Source organism: Pieris brassicae, chromosome 8 (assembly GCF_905147105.1).
Source record: "Pieris brassicae chromosome 8, ilPieBrab1.1, whole genome shotgun sequence".
NCBI classification, from domain to species: domain Eukaryota; kingdom Metazoa; phylum Arthropoda; class Insecta; order Lepidoptera; family Pieridae; genus Pieris; species Pieris brassicae.
In genome coordinates this window covers 16,797,799-16,820,215 of record NC_059672.1, presented here as the reverse complement: position 1 = coordinate 16,820,215, position 22,417 = coordinate 16,797,799, and the positions used below count along the sequence as shown (strand labels likewise).

General features: G+C 31.7%; 2 protein-coding genes across 3 annotated transcripts; one reads left to right on the top strand and one right to left on the bottom strand.

Annotated features, from left to right (window-relative positions):
• Positions 1-68: 68 nt before the first annotated feature.
• LOC123713244 (aminoacylase-1-like) lies at positions 69-7,173 on the bottom strand. Its single transcript, XM_045666827.1, has 10 exons — positions 7,160-7,173; positions 4,005-4,133; positions 3,460-3,629; positions 3,129-3,297; positions 2,605-2,751; positions 2,427-2,497; positions 2,030-2,146; positions 1,443-1,538; positions 1,041-1,174; positions 69-726 (listed from the first exon to the last, which is right to left on the bottom strand). Exons 2-10 carry the CDS (start codon positions 4,123-4,125, stop codon positions 522-524), a joined length of 1,230 nt encoding a protein of 409 aa, XP_045522783.1. The 5' UTR covers positions 4,126-4,133; positions 7,160-7,173; the 3' UTR covers positions 69-521.
• On the top strand, positions 6,265-22,417 carry LOC123713243 (ionotropic receptor 93a). 2 transcript variants are annotated; one of them, XM_045666825.1, is made up of 20 exons: positions 6,265-6,287; positions 6,690-6,813; positions 7,163-7,315; positions 7,782-8,027; positions 8,332-8,493; positions 9,348-9,565; positions 10,131-10,298; positions 10,940-11,095; positions 11,661-11,765; positions 12,098-12,204; positions 12,420-12,480; positions 13,911-14,013; positions 14,966-15,072; positions 15,868-16,030; positions 17,151-17,371; positions 18,015-18,102; positions 19,137-19,256; positions 20,412-20,490; positions 20,828-20,988; positions 22,171-22,417. In XM_045666825.1, exons 2-20 carry the CDS (start codon positions 6,726-6,728, stop codon positions 22,266-22,268), a joined length of 2,604 nt encoding a protein of 867 aa, XP_045522781.1. In that variant the 5' UTR covers positions 6,265-6,287; positions 6,690-6,725; the 3' UTR covers positions 22,269-22,417. The 2 variants fall into 2 exon arrangements, with proteins under 2 accessions (XP_045522781.1, XP_045522782.1); XM_045666826.1 differs by lacking the exon at positions 7,163-7,315.

The following is a 22,417-nucleotide window of genomic DNA, read 5'->3' as shown; positions in this document are numbered from 1 at the left end:
AGATTACATAAATACTAACATACGGGTTTTTTATATAAAGAAAATCTCAAATTCATATCGTACTTGTATATTTGTCCCATTGAAAATATGTTCAGTAATAATTTTCTACACTTATACAGAGTTTTAAGGCAACCATTTAATAACTATTGTGTGTGAATTTTAAGAATGCAGTTGATCAGTTTTTTTAATAACTCCTCATGATGCTTTTATTTTATCAATGATGTAAATGTGTGTAATATGACATATATCACAATTCATTTGTATTATAAATAATGTCTTATTTTTTAGAGTTAAAACAAAGATTTACTGTTGATTACTTCTATTGAAAGTTATAATTTAATTTAGACATAATGCAACAATATTTTGGGGTACGCTGCAACCTAAGAAAAAAATCCTTTGCGACAGGGGGTTAGGTTATCGAAATATAAACTTATAACGAAAAGTTAGCCAACGCTTGGTCACGATTTCCATTGAAATTCTATGGTTGGTATAAAGCGTTGCCAGTAAAAGGAATAACTTAATTACACATTAGCAATAGCAGGAATAACAGCTTCATATGTTTTGATGCCTTCTAAGAACACAGATATTTGAAGACTTTCATTATGTTCATGAAGACCTGGTGGAGTACGTCGCATCGGCGAAAATCCTAAGGCAGGGACGCCTGTTTTACGAATAAAACGAGAGTCGGTGCCACCAGGAAATGTTCGAAGGTCCAATGGAATATCTCTGAAACACCATTTAATTTTAAAGTATTACTCGTAGTTACCGATTATAACTCTCCTGTGCACTATGCACTATAATATTTTACTATAATTCTAATTTAAACAATCACTGTGCTTACTTTTGAAATTTCTCCTTTATATATTTATACACAAAGGCTATTTACTATATGATGAATTCCTCAAATATACATTGCCCTTTAATAAAAAGTTGTATAAAAAATAGTACCTACTATTAATCAATAGAATTGTACGTATATGTTGTTGTATAACGAATATTATTTCATATATATACTTAGAATAATGTAGAACTTAACTTACAGTTGTTCAATGGTGGTCTTAAAAGCCATCCAGTAGCCATTGGAGGAATCAGCAGGAGTTGGTGAGACATAATCATCCTTTTGAACGAACTCGTAGGTTACGTTTGCTCCAGCTTTCGTACACCAATCCTTAATCTATAAGTACCACAGAATATATGCTTAGGCTTGTTTTATTATTATCATATTAGCACAATAACTAAATAATTATTAATTGGATTTTACATTTCAAAATAATTTATAATTAAAAATTGCCTGAGAGGCAAAGGCGGAGGAGTAATACGAATTAAATATATCAATAAATTTTATTTAATAAGTAATAATTTTTTGACTAAAAAGTAATTTTATTTAATAAATTGTAGTATAACTAATTATTTAACAAAGTTTATTACTATTGCAATCTTACCATATTTTCAAACTCGACGAAATCAACAGACAAGGCTAAACGCAAATCAAAACTGACGGTTAGTTTCTCAGGAATTACGTTTTCTTGGATGCCACCCTAAAAATGCTCTTAAATTAAATAAATTCCATAGTACGGAAATAAATAAATCATGGATTTAATATGAGAAAATGAATACGATACAGACGGGGCCGTAATTTTCACATAATTCATGACTCATTATAGTTTATTTTCTGAAAGCTATTGGATTACACTGGATCACAAAATCCATCCAATTTAGTGACAGAGCTGAATCGTTTGACCCCTCCATCACCAAGATCAGTCAATTTACAAGTGTGTTACAACGACTGCAATATTTTAATTTTTAATAAAGGTCACAATTAAATAGTTCTACTTTCAATTAAGTATTGTTTACTTGAGATATAATACATTATTACCAAACATACCTATATACGGTCTCTTTTCGATAATAGCTTTTCGAGAAATGTAAAGTCAACAAATAAAGCATATTACATTCTACTGGATTCGTACAGTAGAGCTTCAGTAGGTCGTATGTTAAGTAGTAAAAACAGGTTATAAAGTTAGGTTACCTTAAGCATTGTTAGATTGATGGATGTTACATCGCCGATCGTTAATTGAGGGTTTTCTTCTAATTTCTTTTTAGACTCTTGACGAAGGTCCATGAACTTGTCTATGATGAATCGCATCTATATAATAAAACAGACATCTTTGTTTAGAAAGGTTATACCAGTGTCTCATATCCGTTCTGTAATCGTTTTTTTAGTGGTTTAGATTATGTAAATTAATGTTAAACTCCGTCTACATAGAGTCAGCAGTAATCCAGTGGAATTCCTGTTAGACTATGCAAGCGGAGCAGTAAGTAGAAGTGGACAAGGCGATCTAGTTAAAGCCTTATCCGTGTATCAATTTGTTATTGATTCACGTTACATGATTAAATAAACAAACTATTTCAATTAGAGCCTTTACCTTTTCACCACAATTGTCAGGCAACAGTAGAGAGCCGTGACCGGACATTCCGGGGCAAATTACTCTTACATCTGTGGACAGGAAGTACTTTTATACGCATTTCCTTTTGAAATAATTCAATCACTACATAAAGAGATATAAGTATTTGAGAGTATTTTTATATTTTATGACCACTTACGCCAAATGCTTCTTTCTCCATTGTATACAACGTAATGATCTGTGGGGCTAGCAAGACCCTCGTCTAGCGCAAAACCGATATTTAACTTTTTAAAATGTTCGGACTTGATAAATTGCGCCATACCCTGTTCTCCCCCGACTTCTTCGTCTGAAAGTTGGAATAAAACTAAGTACAGTAGTATTAAAAATGTAATTCAAGATTAATTCCCAAATCTGTCCTAGATCAAGAAGCTCAAGGAGCATTTACACTAATAATACGATCCAGTTGAAAAGATTTTCCATTGCGTTTGTTGTGTTTTGGTGCTGTTCATACACCTCTTTAATACGTTGAATTCTAATTTAAAAGATTTTTAGATCATATAAAGTAGCCTATAAAAATTTACGTATTAAAACATAATTGTCTTAAATATGGAACAAGCAAAAGTTTCATAAACGTTTTTAAATGCTTACTAAATAGCTAACATCAATGTAACTCTAACAGGCTAAACATATTATGATAGTTTACTTTTAGGCATTTTCATATACCTGGAACAAAACTCAAGTGTATTGTGCGCTTAAAAGTAACGCCTTTGTTTTTGAGTCGTTTTATTGACTCCAAGTACTGTACGGCAACGGACTTCATGTCCTGCACACCGCGACCGTAAATAACTCCGTCCACTATACGAGCTTCGAATGGTGGGTATGTCCAACTTTTCTGAAATTGTTGTAAAGCAAAAGCATTAATTATTTTTTATTAATACATTTAAATTATACAGAGTATGACTGTATATATAAATTATTATGGAACTACCTTACTACGATTTCAAATGTAAAATAAACCGAAAAAACAAGTCGTTCTTGATGAATGGGTTCTTACTTCAAACACAGGTACAACGTCCATATGCGAGTTGAGGAGAATACTTGGAAGGGCTGGTTCCTGCCCTTCCCAGGTCATTATCAGTATAGGTTTATGTGGGACCACCTCAAAAACTTGGACAGGTAAACCCAGCTGTGCGGCTTGACCTCTAAGATATACCAGACATGCCTCTGAAAACGATACTTATTGTATAAAATATACAAATGTATGCTTGTGCGTATTTTAACACATTTATGGAAAGACGGGTGAACATAAATAAAATTTACAACACATCTTGTTGTCTAAATAATAATAATTTAAACGTTAAACTTAACGTTTAATTATTATTGTAAGGGATTTAGTCATTTAAGGCACCTATTAACTTACTCTTGTACTTCTAAATAAATAATAAAGACGATTTTATAGAAAAGGCCATAATTTAAATAATAATTATAAAATTTCAACTATAAATTCCGTAGGACCTTGGTATCTGCTATTACAAAATAAAATAAAATTGTCAGTTAAGAGAATCATTCATTTGTTTTGATTAAAGACAAATTTCTTACCATAATTTACATTCGGATGAACGCTTCTTATTCGTACATATGCCTGAAGATTACGGACAGCTTCATCATCGCTCGCCACGTTTCTTTGAGTGGACGTTAATAATCCATTTGTTGCCATCATCGTGCCAACTAACAATGCAATTGGTTAACAATATATAATTCTAATGTTGAGTATTTTAAATATTTTTTCATATTTATATAATGATAAATAAACCTCAAAATCGGTTAGGGGACGTTGGTTGCAATCGGGACATTGTAATAATTATTTAATAGGTTTCTAGTACTTATGAGAATTGATTCGATGTAATAGTAACAAAAACATTTATCTTTACATATATTATATATATTTTATTCTACTGTACGTGTGTATGTCACTGAACTCTTCTTAAACAGCTGGACTGAGTTGAATGAATTTTATTGTATTGGTGGCGCCCTGTATAGTTTATATTCACACCAATCCCAGGCAGATGGCGCTGCAGTCGGTATCTAGGCTATTTATCTATACATCAAATAAACAGCTGGTATAAATATAAATCTTCTATGCATGTGTTCGTAATTAAATTCCTAAACGCTGGATAGATTTTGATGATTTTTTATGTGTTCAAGTGGAGTCGAGAATAATTTACATTATTCGATATTTTTTTGTATGATACGTGTGTACAGGACAACGTGTGTCTGATTCGCTAGTGTTATATTTATATGCATTTTGTATGGATAATTTAATACATAAAGATGTAGGAGATATTGAAGAAATGAAGGCGTTTTCAAAACACCAGTATTGTATCTTGTAGAAAATTCGACCATCCACGCTTTAAATCACATCCATCAATTCTATAAATAATTTTTTTAGGCAGTGCATGTCTACTTTTTACGTTATATTAGTAAATTCTGAGAAATAGTACTAACATTGATAGATACAAAAATGAATATATTATCTTGTACGGATGTTGTTGTGTATCTTGTTTTTTCAAATAAACGATAATGATAACTTAAAGCTGGACTTATAACGATCTTGTAGAGGAGTCTGCGGTATTCTTTTATTTAATAACTATATATGTATAAGCTTCAATAACTTATTTTTGTGTGTTACTTTAATATATTATACTTTTACTATAAACGCGAATAGAATAAATAATAACTTTTCAAACAAAATTTGAAGATGTTTACAATTATAAATATTATATATAACTATAACTATATGTTAAATGATATGATAACCTAACGTAGAAGTCCTATACCACTTATATTAGGAAATATTAAGTTATAACTACAGATTCCAACTATTTACCAATTGGCATAGCTTATGCCCTTACTACCCCAATTTACTCTATCTAGAAGTATCATAAACATTTAGTTGTTTGTTTTGTGGTATTATCTAGTCACAGTTGATAAAATTCTCCTATCAACCACAAAGTATCAGTGGTAAAATTTATATACTATAGACAGAGTAGTACCTATTTTTTATAGAACAGGGCGTATGCGGGCAGATGGCTCATCTGATGTTAACTGATACCGCCACTCATTGACACTCTCGAAGCCAGAGGGCTCGTGACTGCGTTGCCAGCCTTTTGGGATAGATACGCTGTTTTCTTGAAGGACCTTAAGTCGCATTGGTTCGGTAATACTTCAGTGGTTAGCTGGTTCCACATAGTGGTGGTGTGCGGCAAAAATTTCCTTATATAACTTTGATAAAGTACTATGGACGTCGAGGTGATACGGGTGGAATTTCGTATTCTTCCCCGAGGTCCGATGATGAAACTTAGCTGTATTATTCCCAATAAATCCTTGATTTTGTAAAGAACAAGAGATTGTATACAAAAGATGTACCTCACATTATATCGTCTCAATTTTGACACATTACATCCATAACTTATCCCTACATAATTGTTGGAAATAAGTGAAACGGACAGACAATTAGGGCACACGATACGCTGCAGGTAATTGTTTTGCATTGTTAATGTTTGACCTTTAACAAATCACATTTATAGGCTGAATTTTTAGGTTGAGATAAAAATAGTACCTGTAAACAATAAATAATAAAATAACTTTTTGTAATATTGTCTTTTGTTAAAATAGCTTTTACACATTAAGAAAAACACTTTTTCAACGGATTAAAGATCATCTTTTAGTCGATATCAACTTCGGGGCAATAAATACAGATAAAACAACTTTCTCTGCAGCTGTGATACTTTTGACATTTAACACATTTTGTCTTCAGTCACCGTGACCACGCACGCTGAAAAGCACGCGAAACGTTAGAAAAAATTTAAAATTTAGAATTATGTAAATAATTATAAGTTTTTAATAATAATACATAGCTTTAATCCGTTCAAAAAGTGTTTTTCTTAACTTTTTGTAATTATAATATATGTATATTATAAAGAAATTGGCGAAACTATAATTTCATACTTATTACATTATATATCTATAGACTTAGTAATCAAATTACTGTTACTTTAATAGCAAACATCGTCACAATAAACTACAACATAGTTATAACAGTGAGTTATAGCTATATATATATAATATTTTAATTAACTACAACCACCTGTATAATCCTAGTCTTCTATTGTACGCATTAAGTGTTAATATGGACGCGTTTTCATTTAGTACATTTCTGTTCATAAAGCTGTAAATAACGAATAGAATTTTTTATTAACTACAGGTGTTTCTCAATTATGACAGGCGTGTTAGTGTCACAGAATCGGTTTGAGCTAAGAAATGCAATTATGGTTCGTGATTTTGTGTTTATTAAGCCGCGTTGCTGCGGAAGATTTTCCCTCCCTCATAACTTCAAACGCATCGATAGGTAAGATTAAAATAGGCCTATATTTAATAATCTAAACGAATATTTTTAAAATTTATATATGTAGTATATTAAATGATTGTACGCGAAGGGTTAAAAATATTGATTTTATTATCGCAATAAAATTATTTTTTTTATTCAACTTAAGTGATTGCCATAAATAACTTTTAGCATTCTTGTGTATGCAAAAATTAGGAGACACCTAATATTCGTAAAGTCTAACCTAAATCTAAATCTACCCTTTCAAGTCGATTAAATGTTTTGTGTTTTGTCTATGATTTTGTTATTCTAATTAGTAGTTATTATCTACAACTGTATTAATTATATTGCTTCCAATAAAAATAATTACCAGCTATAGTGCTGGATCACCAGTTCCTCAAGGATCAGTACCAGGGTATAACGGATGAGCTGAAGGATTACATCAAAGAACTAGCGCGGGTTAAGCTTAAGCATGGTGGAGTGGTTGTGCATTATTACTCTTGGACTGCCATCAATCTGAAAAAAGGTTGTGTGAATTAAATGAATAAAAACTTATAGCTTTGTAATATAGAATACAGGAAACGTTCTGTAATTGCTGTTCAGAATGTCTGTCTAGAATCTTCATTTAACCAAAAGCTTTTTCGAATCCGGTACTGCTTTACACAAAATATGACGTGCAGATTTCGATTTATTAATATTTTTAGGTCTAAGCCTCAGATTGCTATATCTGTTTAATGATCATTTGTCAATCTAATAGGCAAGAAGGAGATCAGCCTCCTGTGCTTGGCATACAACGTTGACTTTTTTTGACGATTTCCTCACGATATTTTCCTTCACCGTTCGAGCGTGTGTTATTTGCGCACATAGAGAGAATGTGCATTGGTAGATAGCTGGTGATAGAGCCTATGACTTCAAGGATGAAAGCCGCACGCTGAAGCCACTAGGCGAACACTGTTCTGAATAAAGTAAATAAACCCTTTTAATTTTTCCAGGTTTCCTTGCAGTATTTAGCGTAACTTCATGCGAAGACACTTGGTCATTATTTAAGCGAATTCAAGATGAACAAATTCTTCTATTTGCTCTTACCGAAGTGGATTGCCCGAGGTTACCATCCAATGCTGCTATCACCGTCACGTATTCTGATCTCGGTGAAGAACTTCCCCAAATTGTTCTTGATCTTCGAACAGAAAAGGCGTTTAATTGGAAATCCGCTATTCTCCTCCATGACAATACTTTAAGTATGTTTTTTTTAGACATAACATATGTTTAGTATTAATACCTTAGTATTGATTTTTCTATACATTTTAATGTTCTATAAATGTAACAACAATAATGTAGCATCATATTCATCATCATCACGAAATGTATTACATGATCAAATATGTACTGTGTACAGAATAAAAAAGGCAGAAGTGAAATTTCTATTAAAATGAGCTTCTTTCCATATAATTGATCAAAAATTCTTTAGTATTAGTGTGTGATCATATTATCTTTTCTGGTGGTACTTTTTCCCTTTAAAAATGGCACATTTGTAACTTTAAGGTCGAGATATGATATCTCGAGTGGTCCAATCCATGACATCGCAAATAGATGGTAAACCTTCCATCTCCGTGACCTTATTAAAAATGAGACATGAGACGAACGAGTATTTAAGAAGGAAAGGGATTTACAGAGTATTATCCAAAGTACCAGTTAAATATATAGGTAAGACTGTGTTTCTGTGCTTCGCTACTGCTAAAATGCGTTTGAAAGCCTTTTCAAACCATTGTTGTAATTATTTGATCTTTTATGTATTAGTACTCTAAGTTGCTTTATTTTAAGTTTCGTGCCTCTTATTGTATTTATTTTAGTTGTTTCACAGATAAGATTTTATGTATGTACTCATACTTTTATAATAAAATCTTATCTGTGAAACTATGATTGTATTTATGATGCGTCTATCATGTTTCCTTATTAATTAAGAAAACAGATCAAAAACCATTGGAGTCCAAACTTTTAAACTTCATACTTAATACATTTTTTAGTGAACTTTTTAATTTCATTTTGCCGCATTACAGATAAAATATTTAGTAGGCACTAGGTAGTCTGCACTGCAGACCCGAATAAAAGCATCAGCTGCCAACAAAAGTAATCACAATCAAAAATACATGTTCTAACGTTGAACATTTAAAAATGAATGCGATATGTATTTACTTCAATACACTTTATCTGTAATACGCTGCCTGTAGCTTGTACTACTGGATTTGGCTGATAAATTATAATCTTAAACCAAGTATACGTAATTGTCCATTTGATAATAATGCCTCATTTATTCATTGAAAAACAAAACGAAAGCAAAGGAATCATCCCCAACTAAGTAACCAAATAAAATTAGTGAGTCAGTAGAGTCAAATTAAGTTTTGTTGTTTTAATTGTTGTCTTAATTTAGCAATAAGTTTTGAACATTTGACAGGACTTGTACTCAACCGTTTAATAATATTCACAGTATATATATTCTTATTATTACTACAACATCGGACATTTTAAAATGTCCCTATATTACTTGGTATCATTTTTAGGTGAAAATTTCATAGTCATAGTAACTACAGACACTATGACTACAATGGCTGAAGCTGCGCGCGATCTTCAAATGTCACACACTCTTGCGCAGTGGCTTTATATTGTATCAGACACAAATAGAACGAATGGTAATCTATCCACATTGATCAACGAAGTGTTTGAAGGAGAAAATATTGCGTACATTTATAATAGGACCGATGACGGGACACACTGTCAGGTACTTTCTTTTTAATAAAATATGCGTTTTTTAAGGTAGCTTTGGGTGCGCACTACCACTATGTGGAACTAGCGGTTCGCTGAAGTATTTCCAAACCCAATTGAGTCCTTCAAGAAGAGCGTACCAATTCTTTTTGCACCGGCAACAAACTTGCGAGCCCTCTGCCATATAAAAAACCACTTTCAATCTAAATCAGAGCAGTGTTGTGCGACTTTCATCCCTGAGGTCGTGGGTTCGATCTCCGACTGTACACCAATTGACTTTCTATGTGCGTATTTAATATTCGCTCGAATGGTGGAGGAAAACATCGTAAGGAAACCGACTTGTCTTAATGTCGGGCAAAGGAGGCTAATCACCTAGATGCCTATTAGACAAATGATCATGAAAAATTATTTCTTCGTTTTGAATGTTAATGATCAACAAGTTCTTTTTCAAAACATATGACACTTGGTATAATAACAATTGAACGAAATAGACTTTGTTTTTAAATTGCTCGACGCTTCGAGTACTTTTCAGCAGTCAGCGAAAGAGAGAGAGAGGCATTTTAATGTTAAAAATATTTTAGAATGGAATTCTATGTTACTGCAAGGAATTGATGGATGCGTTCACATTAGCTTTGGATGCTGCAGTGCAGGAGGAGTTTGACGTAGCAGCTCAGGTTTCAGATGAAGAGTGGGAAGCCATTCGGCCTGATAGACTGCAACGGAGAGACATGTTATTAAGACATATGCAGGTAGGAATTTCTGAATTTTCTATTGTACTCTTGTACTTTTGTTTTCTATTGTAGCAATCTAAAACCCGTCTAATGAGTTCAAATCTTGAATTTCGGTTTAGTTACAAGTTTACTTTTATTTGGTCCACAAAATTAGGACGAACAAACGTAACACCAAACAAACTGACGTACATACCAACATATCACAACGATGCCGACCCTCAAACATGATCAGCGAAATCAAGTACAAAAAACAGTGATAATACAAAAAAATAACAATAAAAATGAAACTAGATATTTGAATCGAGAATTAAATTATCGGTAGTGTAGCCTAATTTTATTATATGCCCAGGCCATAGGGAGCCATGAAGCAAGACCTATAAACTGGAAAGTTTTTTGCTAACGTTTGTTTCATCATGATGGATGTAAAAATATCTTCCATTGAACAAACTAAAGATCAGAGACCCAACTTATAGATAAACTTTTAGTTTAGTTTAAAAAGGTATAAAAAGTTGATGTTTGATGATGAAATTTTTATAAATTTATTTAATTTTTGATAATAAATCTTTCAGCTTGAAAATAAATGTTGTGATCGTAAATAAAAAACGAAATAAAACAGTATATTTAATTGAATTGAACATTAATAATTCCAATACTTATAGCAACACATAACAGCGCATAGCAAGTGCGGCAACTGTACTGCTTGGCAAGCACTTGCAGCTGATACTTGGGGTGCGACATACAGAAACACTGATTTGATCAGCAACAAAGATGATGATAATGTGACTACTGCTATTGAAAACGTCGACTTGATTCAGGTAACTAAATTGCTCAGACTTATAATATACTCTATTACTACATCTTTTATGTGTGGCATCGGTAAGGCTGGAGCGTAATAATTGACTACAACGCTACTATTGTAAGGTAAATTGAAAAGGCGTGTTAAAACTGCACATGAACTTGCTTGTTGTTTGGTCCATCTATGCCCAGTTCAAACCCACAGTCTTGGCAAAGATTCATGCGCCTAACCACCAACTGGACTTACCTTGCTGTCACAGACCAATTAATTTGTATTAATGGACGTATTGTTAGCGTTGAAACAAACAAAATGGGTTTAAAAACTTAGTACTTGTGATACGTTAGGACGATCCAAAGTTTTTAATTTTTACCTAAGCAAACTTTTCTTGTCGCCGCTTTAATTTTTAATTTAATCACAATATGTACCATGATTGGTATAAGTCGGAGATTCGAGTTGGCTGGCTCAGCCCGAAGAGTACCTACTTGTTTATAATTTGTTTAACTAAAACTGACAAATAAATCTATGGACAGTTCAGTTTTAAATTTACAATTTATTTTGAAGTTTTAAGCAATAAATAATTTCAGGTTGCGTTTTGGCGCCCAATAGATGGATTTATGTTTGAGGATGCATTGTTTCCACATATACAACATGGTTTCCGTGGCAAAGAATTGTCTATATTGACCTACCATGTAAGTAATATTATTGTATTTAAAATTGTATTATAATTTTATTACCAAGAACATCGCTGTCCAAAACATCTCAGTTTCCCTGAAATTGAATTTCACCTCCGATCTAATTATAACATCGAAATAATAATATTGTGAAAATGTTGTTTGTAAAATAACATAAAAAATAATTCCGATGTTGGCTAAAAATAAAAATAAACTATACTAATATTAACTATAATCAAAAATAATAACGCACGTTTTTTTATTCTGTGAAAGAGAGTAAGATTGTACACGAAATACTTGCGCACTTCATACAATTAAGTAAATGCATTGTGTAAATCTGTTCCTTTTAGAATCCGCCATGGACAATATTGGTAACAAATGCATCGGGGGATGTCGTAAATTATGGAGGTCTATTATTCGACATTGTTGGACAATTTGCTAAAAGTAAAAATTTCACGTAAGTCCGCATTGTACAAAAAAATACTTATATAATTAAACCATTAAAATAACCAACTTTTCATATTTTTTAACCTGCATTATCAAAATAATTGTCTTGCCATTGATAAATATAGCTTTCCTTGCTGTATTTAGAATACTCTTTATGAAAATTGAAAATTATTCCAAAAAATAGTGCTAAATAGTTTCTAAAATTAATTATACCATTTGTTACAGAATTCGGATTGTCCTACCGGGGCATGTGAAAGAGGATTCTTCGAATGAAACATCTACAGATGTAAGTCTTGCTAAACTATTTTTGGTATTTTGCCAACTTGTCTTGCAGGCTTGTTTGCATTCTCATTAGATATTGTGCCTCTAAAACAAACTTTTGGCAAATGATATTCATATTTACATATGGTTAAGGAATTGTTAAATATTTGAAAAAAGAACTATTTTTAAACTAAATTACTAAGAGTACTGGCCATTAAATAATAAAACAATTATTAGTAGTTCTTGGCGGGAAATGTAACAGGCATGAGATTTTCTGAAAATAAATGTTGTGTAAGTTGTTGGTTTGTTTGGTAAGTTGTAGAGATTTTACAACGAAATTAAAAAACTTAATAAACATGAGTTTTGGAAGTTTTTAGATTACTAGTATACATAAAAGGGAGGTAAATTTGGGAGTTGTTTCTTATTTATTTTAAGAAAACAACATTTAGTTTGTTCTTTCAGTTGAAAATCACTTTTATCCTATTTCTTTTATAATATATATCAGTCAAAAATGTATTCATAACAAATAAGAAATACAATTATTTCTTTTCATACATTCTATGATAATAAATCAATACCCTTTTTGCAATTTTGCCGTCTTCTATAATTATTTTTCTAGCGTGTTTTTACGATTTGGTCACTTTTAAGTTCTCTGACGTAAACACAACACGACGAGTTCCTCGTGAATGGCATTATTATGCAAACGAAATGACAATATCAAAAAATAGATTTCCGCTTCTAGTTTGCGTGGATATAAGATAATTATGTTTAAAAATTTCCATCAAATAACTCAAAAAAGGAGTCAGTTCTTCATTTATATCAATACATGTTTATGCTTTGAACAAGTATGTCATTGTCTTTAGCTAGTTACTTTCAGTAGATAATTTTTTACATGTAAAGGTTTGCCAACGGAGATTACATCTTTACACAATAAAAACTGATTGTACACCTTTTAACAGAAAACAGAGCATGCTTTATACTTAATAGCTACATACAGCATAGGTCTTCCAAAAAGGAGAGATTTAAATGCATTATTGCAAAATTTTGGAAAGGAGAGATCCTTGTGAGGTGTGATCTCTTGTGGGGAAGAGAGAGAAGCAAAACTGAGTAAGAGAGGTGAAAGAGATCACATAGGGGAATATTTATTAGCTACTTACAGGTACTTATTAGGAATAGTAGCTCTAGAACCTAGGTCGGTTCTGATAGAGGGAATCGCTGATGGAGATTTATTTTTAAAATATTTTGGAAATAATTGAAGCATAGGTTACTTAAGAGTAAAATGGTATTTTAATGGTTAAACAATTGTACAAACTGCTCTGTCGTTTTGTTTTTTTAACTTTATTGTTACTTTCCGTTACAAACATATAATAAAGTGAAAGTCTTTATAGCAATTGTACAGATTTTATGAGTTTGAGAATTACCATAAAAAAGGATTTATAAAAGGACTATTTTCAGATGATGCACAGTACAAGTGCAAAGTTGACGTTATCAGCAGTCGCGAAGGGAAAAGTGGCTTTTGCCGCTGCAGCTTTCACAATCTTATCTGATCCTCCACCAGGTAACTGTATGCTAGATTTAACCATACATACACAATGTCAAGAATTCAATTTAATTTTATTATGAGTGCGCATTTGCTTATTTATGTCTAGGTGTAAGCATATTGATATTTCTGAGTTCGTAGGTGCGATCCCCAGGTGTGCTTGGTGGACCTTCCATATGCGGATTTAACACTCGCTGTGATGGAAAATGTCGTAAGGAAACCATCATGCCAAAAAGTCGACGACATATGTCCGGCACAGAAGGCTGTTTCTATGTACGAATAGAGAAAAAAATAAACGAAACAGATCACTGGTCTTTTTATCAAGCGTATGGAGCCAAATAGCCTTATATTTTTTCATAGCCCCGTCAGTGATTTACAGTACTCACAGAAAATAAATATATTAAATAATATTGTTTGAAAGCCTCTCCCCACATAATCACTTCGTTCAGTACTTCGCAGGATTTATATTCCTCTATATAAGATGCTTGTTTAGGCTTTGCCAAAGTTATTCGAGAAGGTTCACAAACGAAATTATAAGATTTTCATTGAAACAATCCCAACATATAAGTATCCACTGCAATAAAATACTTTTAATATATCCCTAGACTATAAAGGTTTCGTTAAAAATAAAACGGGAAATTGGAAGTTGGAATAAATGGGCCCTGATGTATTGCTAAATATAAAGGATGCTTTTCAATTAAAATTTATTCACAACCACACCTTCTGCATTATTATTTGAGGGAAGCTGTTTTCTAAAATGATAATATATATGATCATTCATATACAACAATTGTATGCCTTCTTCGGGTTTTAAAATGTCGGTCAGCTTAGTTAAGCAGCTTTAAAAGATACCTTCACGACACTAAGACATACGTGTCAGTCTTTATACAACTCAAGGAAAACATGAGAATACTTTAAGTGTCAAGCAAAGGAAAATATGATTACCTTGTAACGTTTTATTTCATTTAAGGTATAAACTACACAATTCCTGTGAGTATTCAGCCGTATGCTTTCATGATAGCACGTCCTCGAGAACTTAGTAGAGCGTTATTATTTTTACTACCATTTACAACCGACGTAAGTACCTTGTAGTAGATGAAGCGTTTTTTTATATATTGATGCTTCCGTCCCTGGCAACTTGCTCTCCAGGGTCGAGGAAGTACCGGGGGACTTTCCTCTACCACATAGAAAGAGTACTTATATTTTATGTGCTTTTTTGTTCACCGCTTCTTTTGTTCAATTGGTTTTTGATTTATGCGCTAATGTAACTTAAACGGAAGTTAATGAACCATAATGTTTTTACCAAATTCAATAGTTGTGCAAGCTATTTCACAAAACACTTCATTGGATGAAAATATATTTACGTATAGTGTTGTTTTTAGTATTGTAACAGTCATACAACAAATACTAGATTTGCATTAATATACATAACTCGCCCGACCAGTGAGTATTATCTAATGTAATACCTTTGTGGCATTGAATGTACTTGAAGTACATTAAAATCTCCATATTGTAAAATGAACTCGTTAACTTTGATAGTTAAATGAAGTGGGCTTTGAAATTGTGCCAAAGTACTTCAGTTTACATTTCGCACGTTTAGCGGTCAAGATTATGTATATTACTATTGATAACTTTGTTAAATTTGTTGTATCCTATAACATACTACTACTAATAGATGTCTATTTAAATAATTTAATTGTCAGTAACAACGTAGTTTCATCGTCGAATCACTAAGATATAAAATTGGATTCACCTTTCACCTTGCAGAACTATTATTATTAACAAATCACAATAATACAGTATTTATAATAAACTATTTTATTGCAAACCAGTAACATATAATCTAAGAATTTAATTAATTTATGCTTCCAGACATGGCTCTGTTTAGGATTTGCAGTGGTTTTTATGGGGCCAACATTATTCATAATACATAGAATAAGCCCCTTTTACGATGCTGAGGATATCACAAGAGAAGGTGGACTATCGACTATACATAATTGTCTGTGGTATGTTTACGGGGCTTTATTGCAACAAGGTGAGTTATTGTTGCTTTTTCTACCGGGTGACACTTCAAGCTTACTGCTCAAACACGCATAGTTGGCTCGCGAAAGCGTTTCCGGCCTTTCACAGTCAGTTAAAAGGTTGCATTCATGAACTACCTTGTAATATTAATTAGACATCAAGAAGTTTTGTTATTGTTATTAATACTGAAATTGATTAATGAAAACTGATGAAGGATGGCTATGGCTTCAGTGGCCAACCTTAAGTAGGTGTACACGATCGTGTTTATTATATTTTTTTTAGAAATTCGTATTTTTAACATTGAACATTAATCTTAACGAAAAAATATCTACCCAATTGCCCGTACATATTAGAATAACTGAAATATTATTAAATTTTGCGATCACAAAAATATATTCCTGATATTTTACAAAAATATTAATTTCCCTAGAGATTCTTATGTTTCGAATACAGGTGATAGCAATAAATTTGTTTTATTTCAACGTACTTCCGTAAGAATTCCAATTCCGGAGCGTATAACGAATCTTATAATATGCATGAAATTAGAGAAAACCGGGAGTATAGTAGCGACAATTTATATGGGAAAATATTTTCTTTACATAGTAGCGACAATTATTATTGTCGATCGTTGTTGAGTTTAGAAATACTAATTATAAGAAAAAGGCTATAGCCAAATATTGTAGGACCTAATTCGTACAAAATGATTTTAAATTCTTTAAAATTTAAATTATAGCGTTTAATTACCTTATTACCTGTTTAAAACTATTTATTTCACTATCCTCAATATACCACATATTTAATAGGCTAATAAATAAGAAAAAAAAACCAGTAATGATAAGATACAATTAATTTTTATTGTAAATTCAAGGAAATGGTAATTTTGTTTATGTGTATAGTAAGAGTTAAAGGTTTCAAATGTTCAGGAGTTTAAAGTTAGACAAGTGAAAAATCACATAATCTGATTCTAATGACTAAGTTTTAGTGTAAGTAACTCATTCATCAAATTTTAATAGGATTTTTACAGGTGTGAAAAAGTTTTTCAAAACTTTATTATATTAAGTTCTTAACCTGCCAGGCCCATCATTTATACAAACATTGGCGTGTGGCGTGTACCTTCTGGGCTTTGTTTGCAGGTGGAATGTACCTCCCACGAGCAGATAGTGGTAGACTAGTAGTTGGTACTTGGTGGATAGTGGTATTAGTGGTTGTCACAACCTACTCTGGGAATCTTGTCGCATTTCTAACCTTCCCTAAACTTGAAATTCCGGTGACAACTATCAGTGAACTGTTGCTGAATAGAGCAACTTACACATGGTCAATTAATAAGGGATCTTATTTAGAAAGTGAATTAAAGGTATTATTTTATTTCATGAAATTCTTAATGCCTTGTAACTTAAAAATTTACGACATGTTAGGCAGAGAAGGGCGACCAACATGTGTCTAAAGAAATGTTATCAATTCAACAAATACAGACCATAGACACGGTCCATAGGGACTATTTATAAATTATTAGTATTACGGTACTAGACTCATTATGAGTTAAAAAAAATTATGTCATTATAGTATTGTATTTGGTTAACATAGCTTTTACACATTGAAAGGAAACAATTTTTAAACGGACATGGGATAAAAATAAATTTAAAATTATGTAAATAATTATAAGTTTATAATAATACAAATAGCTTTAATCCGGTTAAAAAATTGTTTTCTTTCAATATGTCATTGTAAGTAAAAATAATTTCGCGAGAATAAAATACTTTTTCTTCGAGATATTCTTCCTTTGTTCGATTGCTAATATCGTTTTCGTAATTCAATAGCAGCTATAGTGGCTTCAGGTTTCTGTTTGAAGACAGCTCTCAATTCACCTATTTCTAGTTAACAACTTCCATCACTATTATCAATATCCGTAAATAAACAGTGTAAGCACATAGAAACTTCCTAGACATGTCGATATATCGAGATATCGATATTTAATATTTATGTATTTTTGATTACAGAACTCGGATGATCCAAAATACGTGTCTCTGCTAAAAGGTGCTGAGCTGACGAGTTCACGGACTGCAATGGAAGCGAACAATATAGCTGGTAAGATGAAAATATATGTTTTAAATGCCAGTGCCTTGATAGATTATAAGTCACATCAGAGCAAGCACGAACTTCAGTAATTTTAAATAAAAATTATGAATACGGAATCTTATAGTACATAAAATATATTTAGTCTGAACGTAACATAGTTGATACTATTATTTTACTTTACTAGCTTTTAAGTTCCAAAAGGCACTTCGTGAAAAGTATTAAAAATATTTTTTTACAGTCTATACTATATAGACCCAATGTTCGTATATGTTGAAATAACAACGGACAGATGTTTCTATTTGTATGGAAATTTTCTTTGTAGCGGAAAATCTCATATCTAACGTCTTATATTGGATTGGTCGGTATTCAAATAAGGTGTTACACTACTTATAGCGTTAAACAAAACTTATAATGTTTTGGTACCGAAATCGATTTTTTTAAAATTAGCCGCAGTTAAAGCTCGACAAACGAAAATAGTCTAAAGATGGAATTATATTATGCTTAAATCTAATGCGCTTTTGGACTTACCCTTGACTTCCAAACCGAGCATTTGCCAAGGTGGTTCGATTTTAAATTGTGTAATTCATCGATTTCCATATTTAAAAAATTAGTGTTCAGCCGTGCAATGGTATTAGACATCAGTCATGCCATGTTAGGACATTATTCATCTACATATTAGTTAATATAATGCTATAAATAGTGTGTTAGATAATTCCTTCAAAAAAGGATCAAAATAGCGGTTCAAAAAGTATTCTTCGTAAAATTATGAATTTAGATCAATCTTATAGGCCAGATTACCTCATATCCTCAAATATAAATTTCGAGAAAAAAAAACACCATTTCAGTTGACATGCCATATAAATACTTACCTTTTCTTAATAAAACGATGTATGGACAAACAATGCAAATTTTTTATTGTGTACCAGAAATAGTATCCTTGTTTTAATTTGTAATAAGCAAAATGGTCATACACATAATCTACGCTTAGTTAACGGCTAGTAACCTAGTAGTTTATTTTAACTATAATTAATCATTGTTTTTAGGGGCGAATTTACTTAACCGGGTTAGAAAGGAGCGTCACGTGATGGTGGATTGGAAGTTGAGATTAAAATATATAATGCGAGCCGACACTGTGGCCACGGACTCTTGTGATTTTGTGTTAGGTAAATACATATATATATATATATATATATATATATATATATATATATATATATATATATTAATAATGAGTTAAAACTTAAATTATTTAAATAATTGACAAGATGTCCTAACAAACTTTAACAGATTTACAGAATTTTAAGACTTTTATGACTTTTATAGCGTTGTCGGTATGTCCTCAGTGATCTACACACCTTACATAAAATTTGTGACATTGTGATTGTTCAATTAAGTTACATCCAACAACGTTCTTCGTACCTGCTTGGTCACACTCGGTCATATCTATTGAGACTTGCTACACATGTAAATTAAATTTATAATATCATAATTACACTTATTTTTCTTATCTTGTTTTTCCTGTGTTCAATAGGCCAGCTTATTTTTCTTTACAATATACTAATTACATTTTGCTAGACAAACTTAGTACATTAAATCAAGGTAAAAGTCATATAAAAATATATGTCTAAGGCGTATATCAATGCACCAGTTACTACTATATTTTTTTAAGTTGAGACCAACTCCGTACCAAGAAGTGTGTCTGTCACTGTCACTGTCAACTGTCATGATTAAATGATTTCAACAGCTTATAAAACTTTTATAATCTCACGTTTGCGTCTTGGTCGTGCTTGCACCCCTGTTCATCTAGCCAATCTCCGGAAAAGGGATCACTCTATCTGTGAGTGTGGCTTGGATGAAGGCACTGTATCTCACATACTATTTAACTGTCCCAAACTAACCTATCCCCTCTATTACGTTCTTCCCCATAAAGCCCCCCTCCTTTAAGTGTTAAATGTTTGCGTTTAGTCCATATTGTAGATTTTTTATGCAATAAAGAAAGCAATAAAAATTTTATATGTCCATATTCAAAATTAACTTCATTATTATTTTCACCGATCAATCTCCTTCATGCCTTCTCCATCTACATGACACTGGCGCAGTACCTTGTGTCCAGTTGGCACAAATAAAAGCCATAAACAAGAATTGAATTGAAAACTTTCCCGCTTGCACTTGGGTGCTTTGACGTTATATAACTAATATAGTTAAATGTTTTGTCATGTTTATTAAATTGAACGAAATGGGTTAAATATTTCTCAGCTTAGGTGTTACGTTTAACGGGTAAATTATATACAATTATATTAATATATTGTCTTTTGTAGGTTTTGAAGAGTTTATGGAGGAAAGAATCGCCTTAATCGTACCCAGTGCTAGTCCATACCTGCCTGTTATTAATAAAGAGTAAGAATCTATCAGTTCAGCTTTTAATTTAGCTTGACTGACAATAGCCATAATACACTACAACATAATATGTATTATTATATTGCGTTTTATGAAGATTCTAATAGACTTAGCATTAACGTATTTTAAGCATTTTTAAATAGAATGAATAGGCAGTTAATTATTATTTGTCATTCTAAATTCAAAAATATTATTGCAGCCTACATTACGTCCTGTTACATAATTTTAATACAAAAAAATTATTCAAGGCAATTCTTTTTCTAATATTTTGTTTAATTTTTATATGAATTCTTAAGTTTGGTAAGACAAATAATATTTATCAACTGAGAGGTTTCAGAATTAATCGCATGCAAAAAGCGGGGCTCATATCAAAATGGTTAAGCGCTTATTTACCAAAACGTGACCGGTGTTGGCAGAGCTCCACTATGACCTGGGAAGTGAATAACCATACTGTCAACCTCAGTGACATGCAGGGCTCATTCTTTGTTCTGTTTCTAGGTGATGTATCGTATTATTTTCTTAGCTTTTCTTCCTAACAACTGCAAAAGTGAAGTGTCTTGCTAAATACGAAAATGGCTAGACCGATTTGTCTTATTACGGTGTTGAAATATTTATGGAAGTTCAGGGAAGATTTAAATGGTGGGAAACTAAAATAAGGAAAAAACATAAAACGACAATTTAATCTCAATTCATATTCATACTCAATTTCAATAAAACCTGTTCCTAGCTGAGTGATAGAGACTGGGTTTGTCTTTTTAGAAATAAAAACTTTTATCTGCCTTCAAATTTGTATTTCATAACCACATAAGCACGAGTTCTTTGATCTGTTTTAATAATTTGGTATTCATTTCTGACACAAATGTTATATACCGTAACGTGAAATTCACCGCTTTCGTAGTAATATGAAAAAAAAAGATTTTTTTTTTCACTTTTAACTATTATTAAATACATGTATATTTCTGACTCAATAAAAATTGAGTATATAAAATATATGAAATTAAAATTAATTTGTATATTTATTAACTTGTATTGAAGAAAGAGGAACATTTCATTATAGGCGCATCAAACCAGTATTGAACTTTTCCACGGTCACCACATGTCATCGGTGTATAGCGGTCATTTACCACGACCACAGCACGTGGTTGTCTCGCTGTACCAGTCTGATCCGACATTACTTGTATCGAAAAAAACCCGGGTCAATATTTGCATTTTAACAAAAATAAGCATAATTTTGTAACCATTCCACTTTTTACAACTATGCTTTTACGTCTCACTAATTGAACGGATTTTTGTAAAGTTCTTATTACATCATTAGAAAATACTACTGTCGATTAAACTTCGAGTTCCAAGTTAATTTTGAAAAAGTCTTCCTTTTAAAGTCTTACGTCAGTGTGTACATAAACGTCTCTTGTAACTTTTGTAATTATTTATTTCGTATTTGTATAATTTTTACGTATTTTAGACCCTAGAATGTAATCCATGACTCTTTTAGGTATTTTAATAAATAAAAATAAATGAATAGTTGTAACGTTGTATTTACATAATAATTTATTGGCTAAAACCCTTAAACTAGGCGTCAGATCATCTATCGAGATATCATTATCATTTCTTTCTTCATCGTATGCCAAAGTACGACACAAATAATCCTAAACTTATGTTAATAATAATCACATTTTTCAGGCGTTCTTTCTGCTACAATAGTTTTGTTAACTGAATGGTTTTGGATTAGAAGAAAAAAGAAGATCGAGCAAGTAGTCATTCAGCCTTACTTGAATTAAAAAATGTACTAGAAGAGATATATTATCTAAATAATAAGTTTCGATTCATCGTAAGTGAAAAGGTAATAAATACATTTCACGTTGCGCGTGTATTTTATTGCCAGTAATCGTATTTTCACATATATATTCCATTTTATCTATTTACTAAG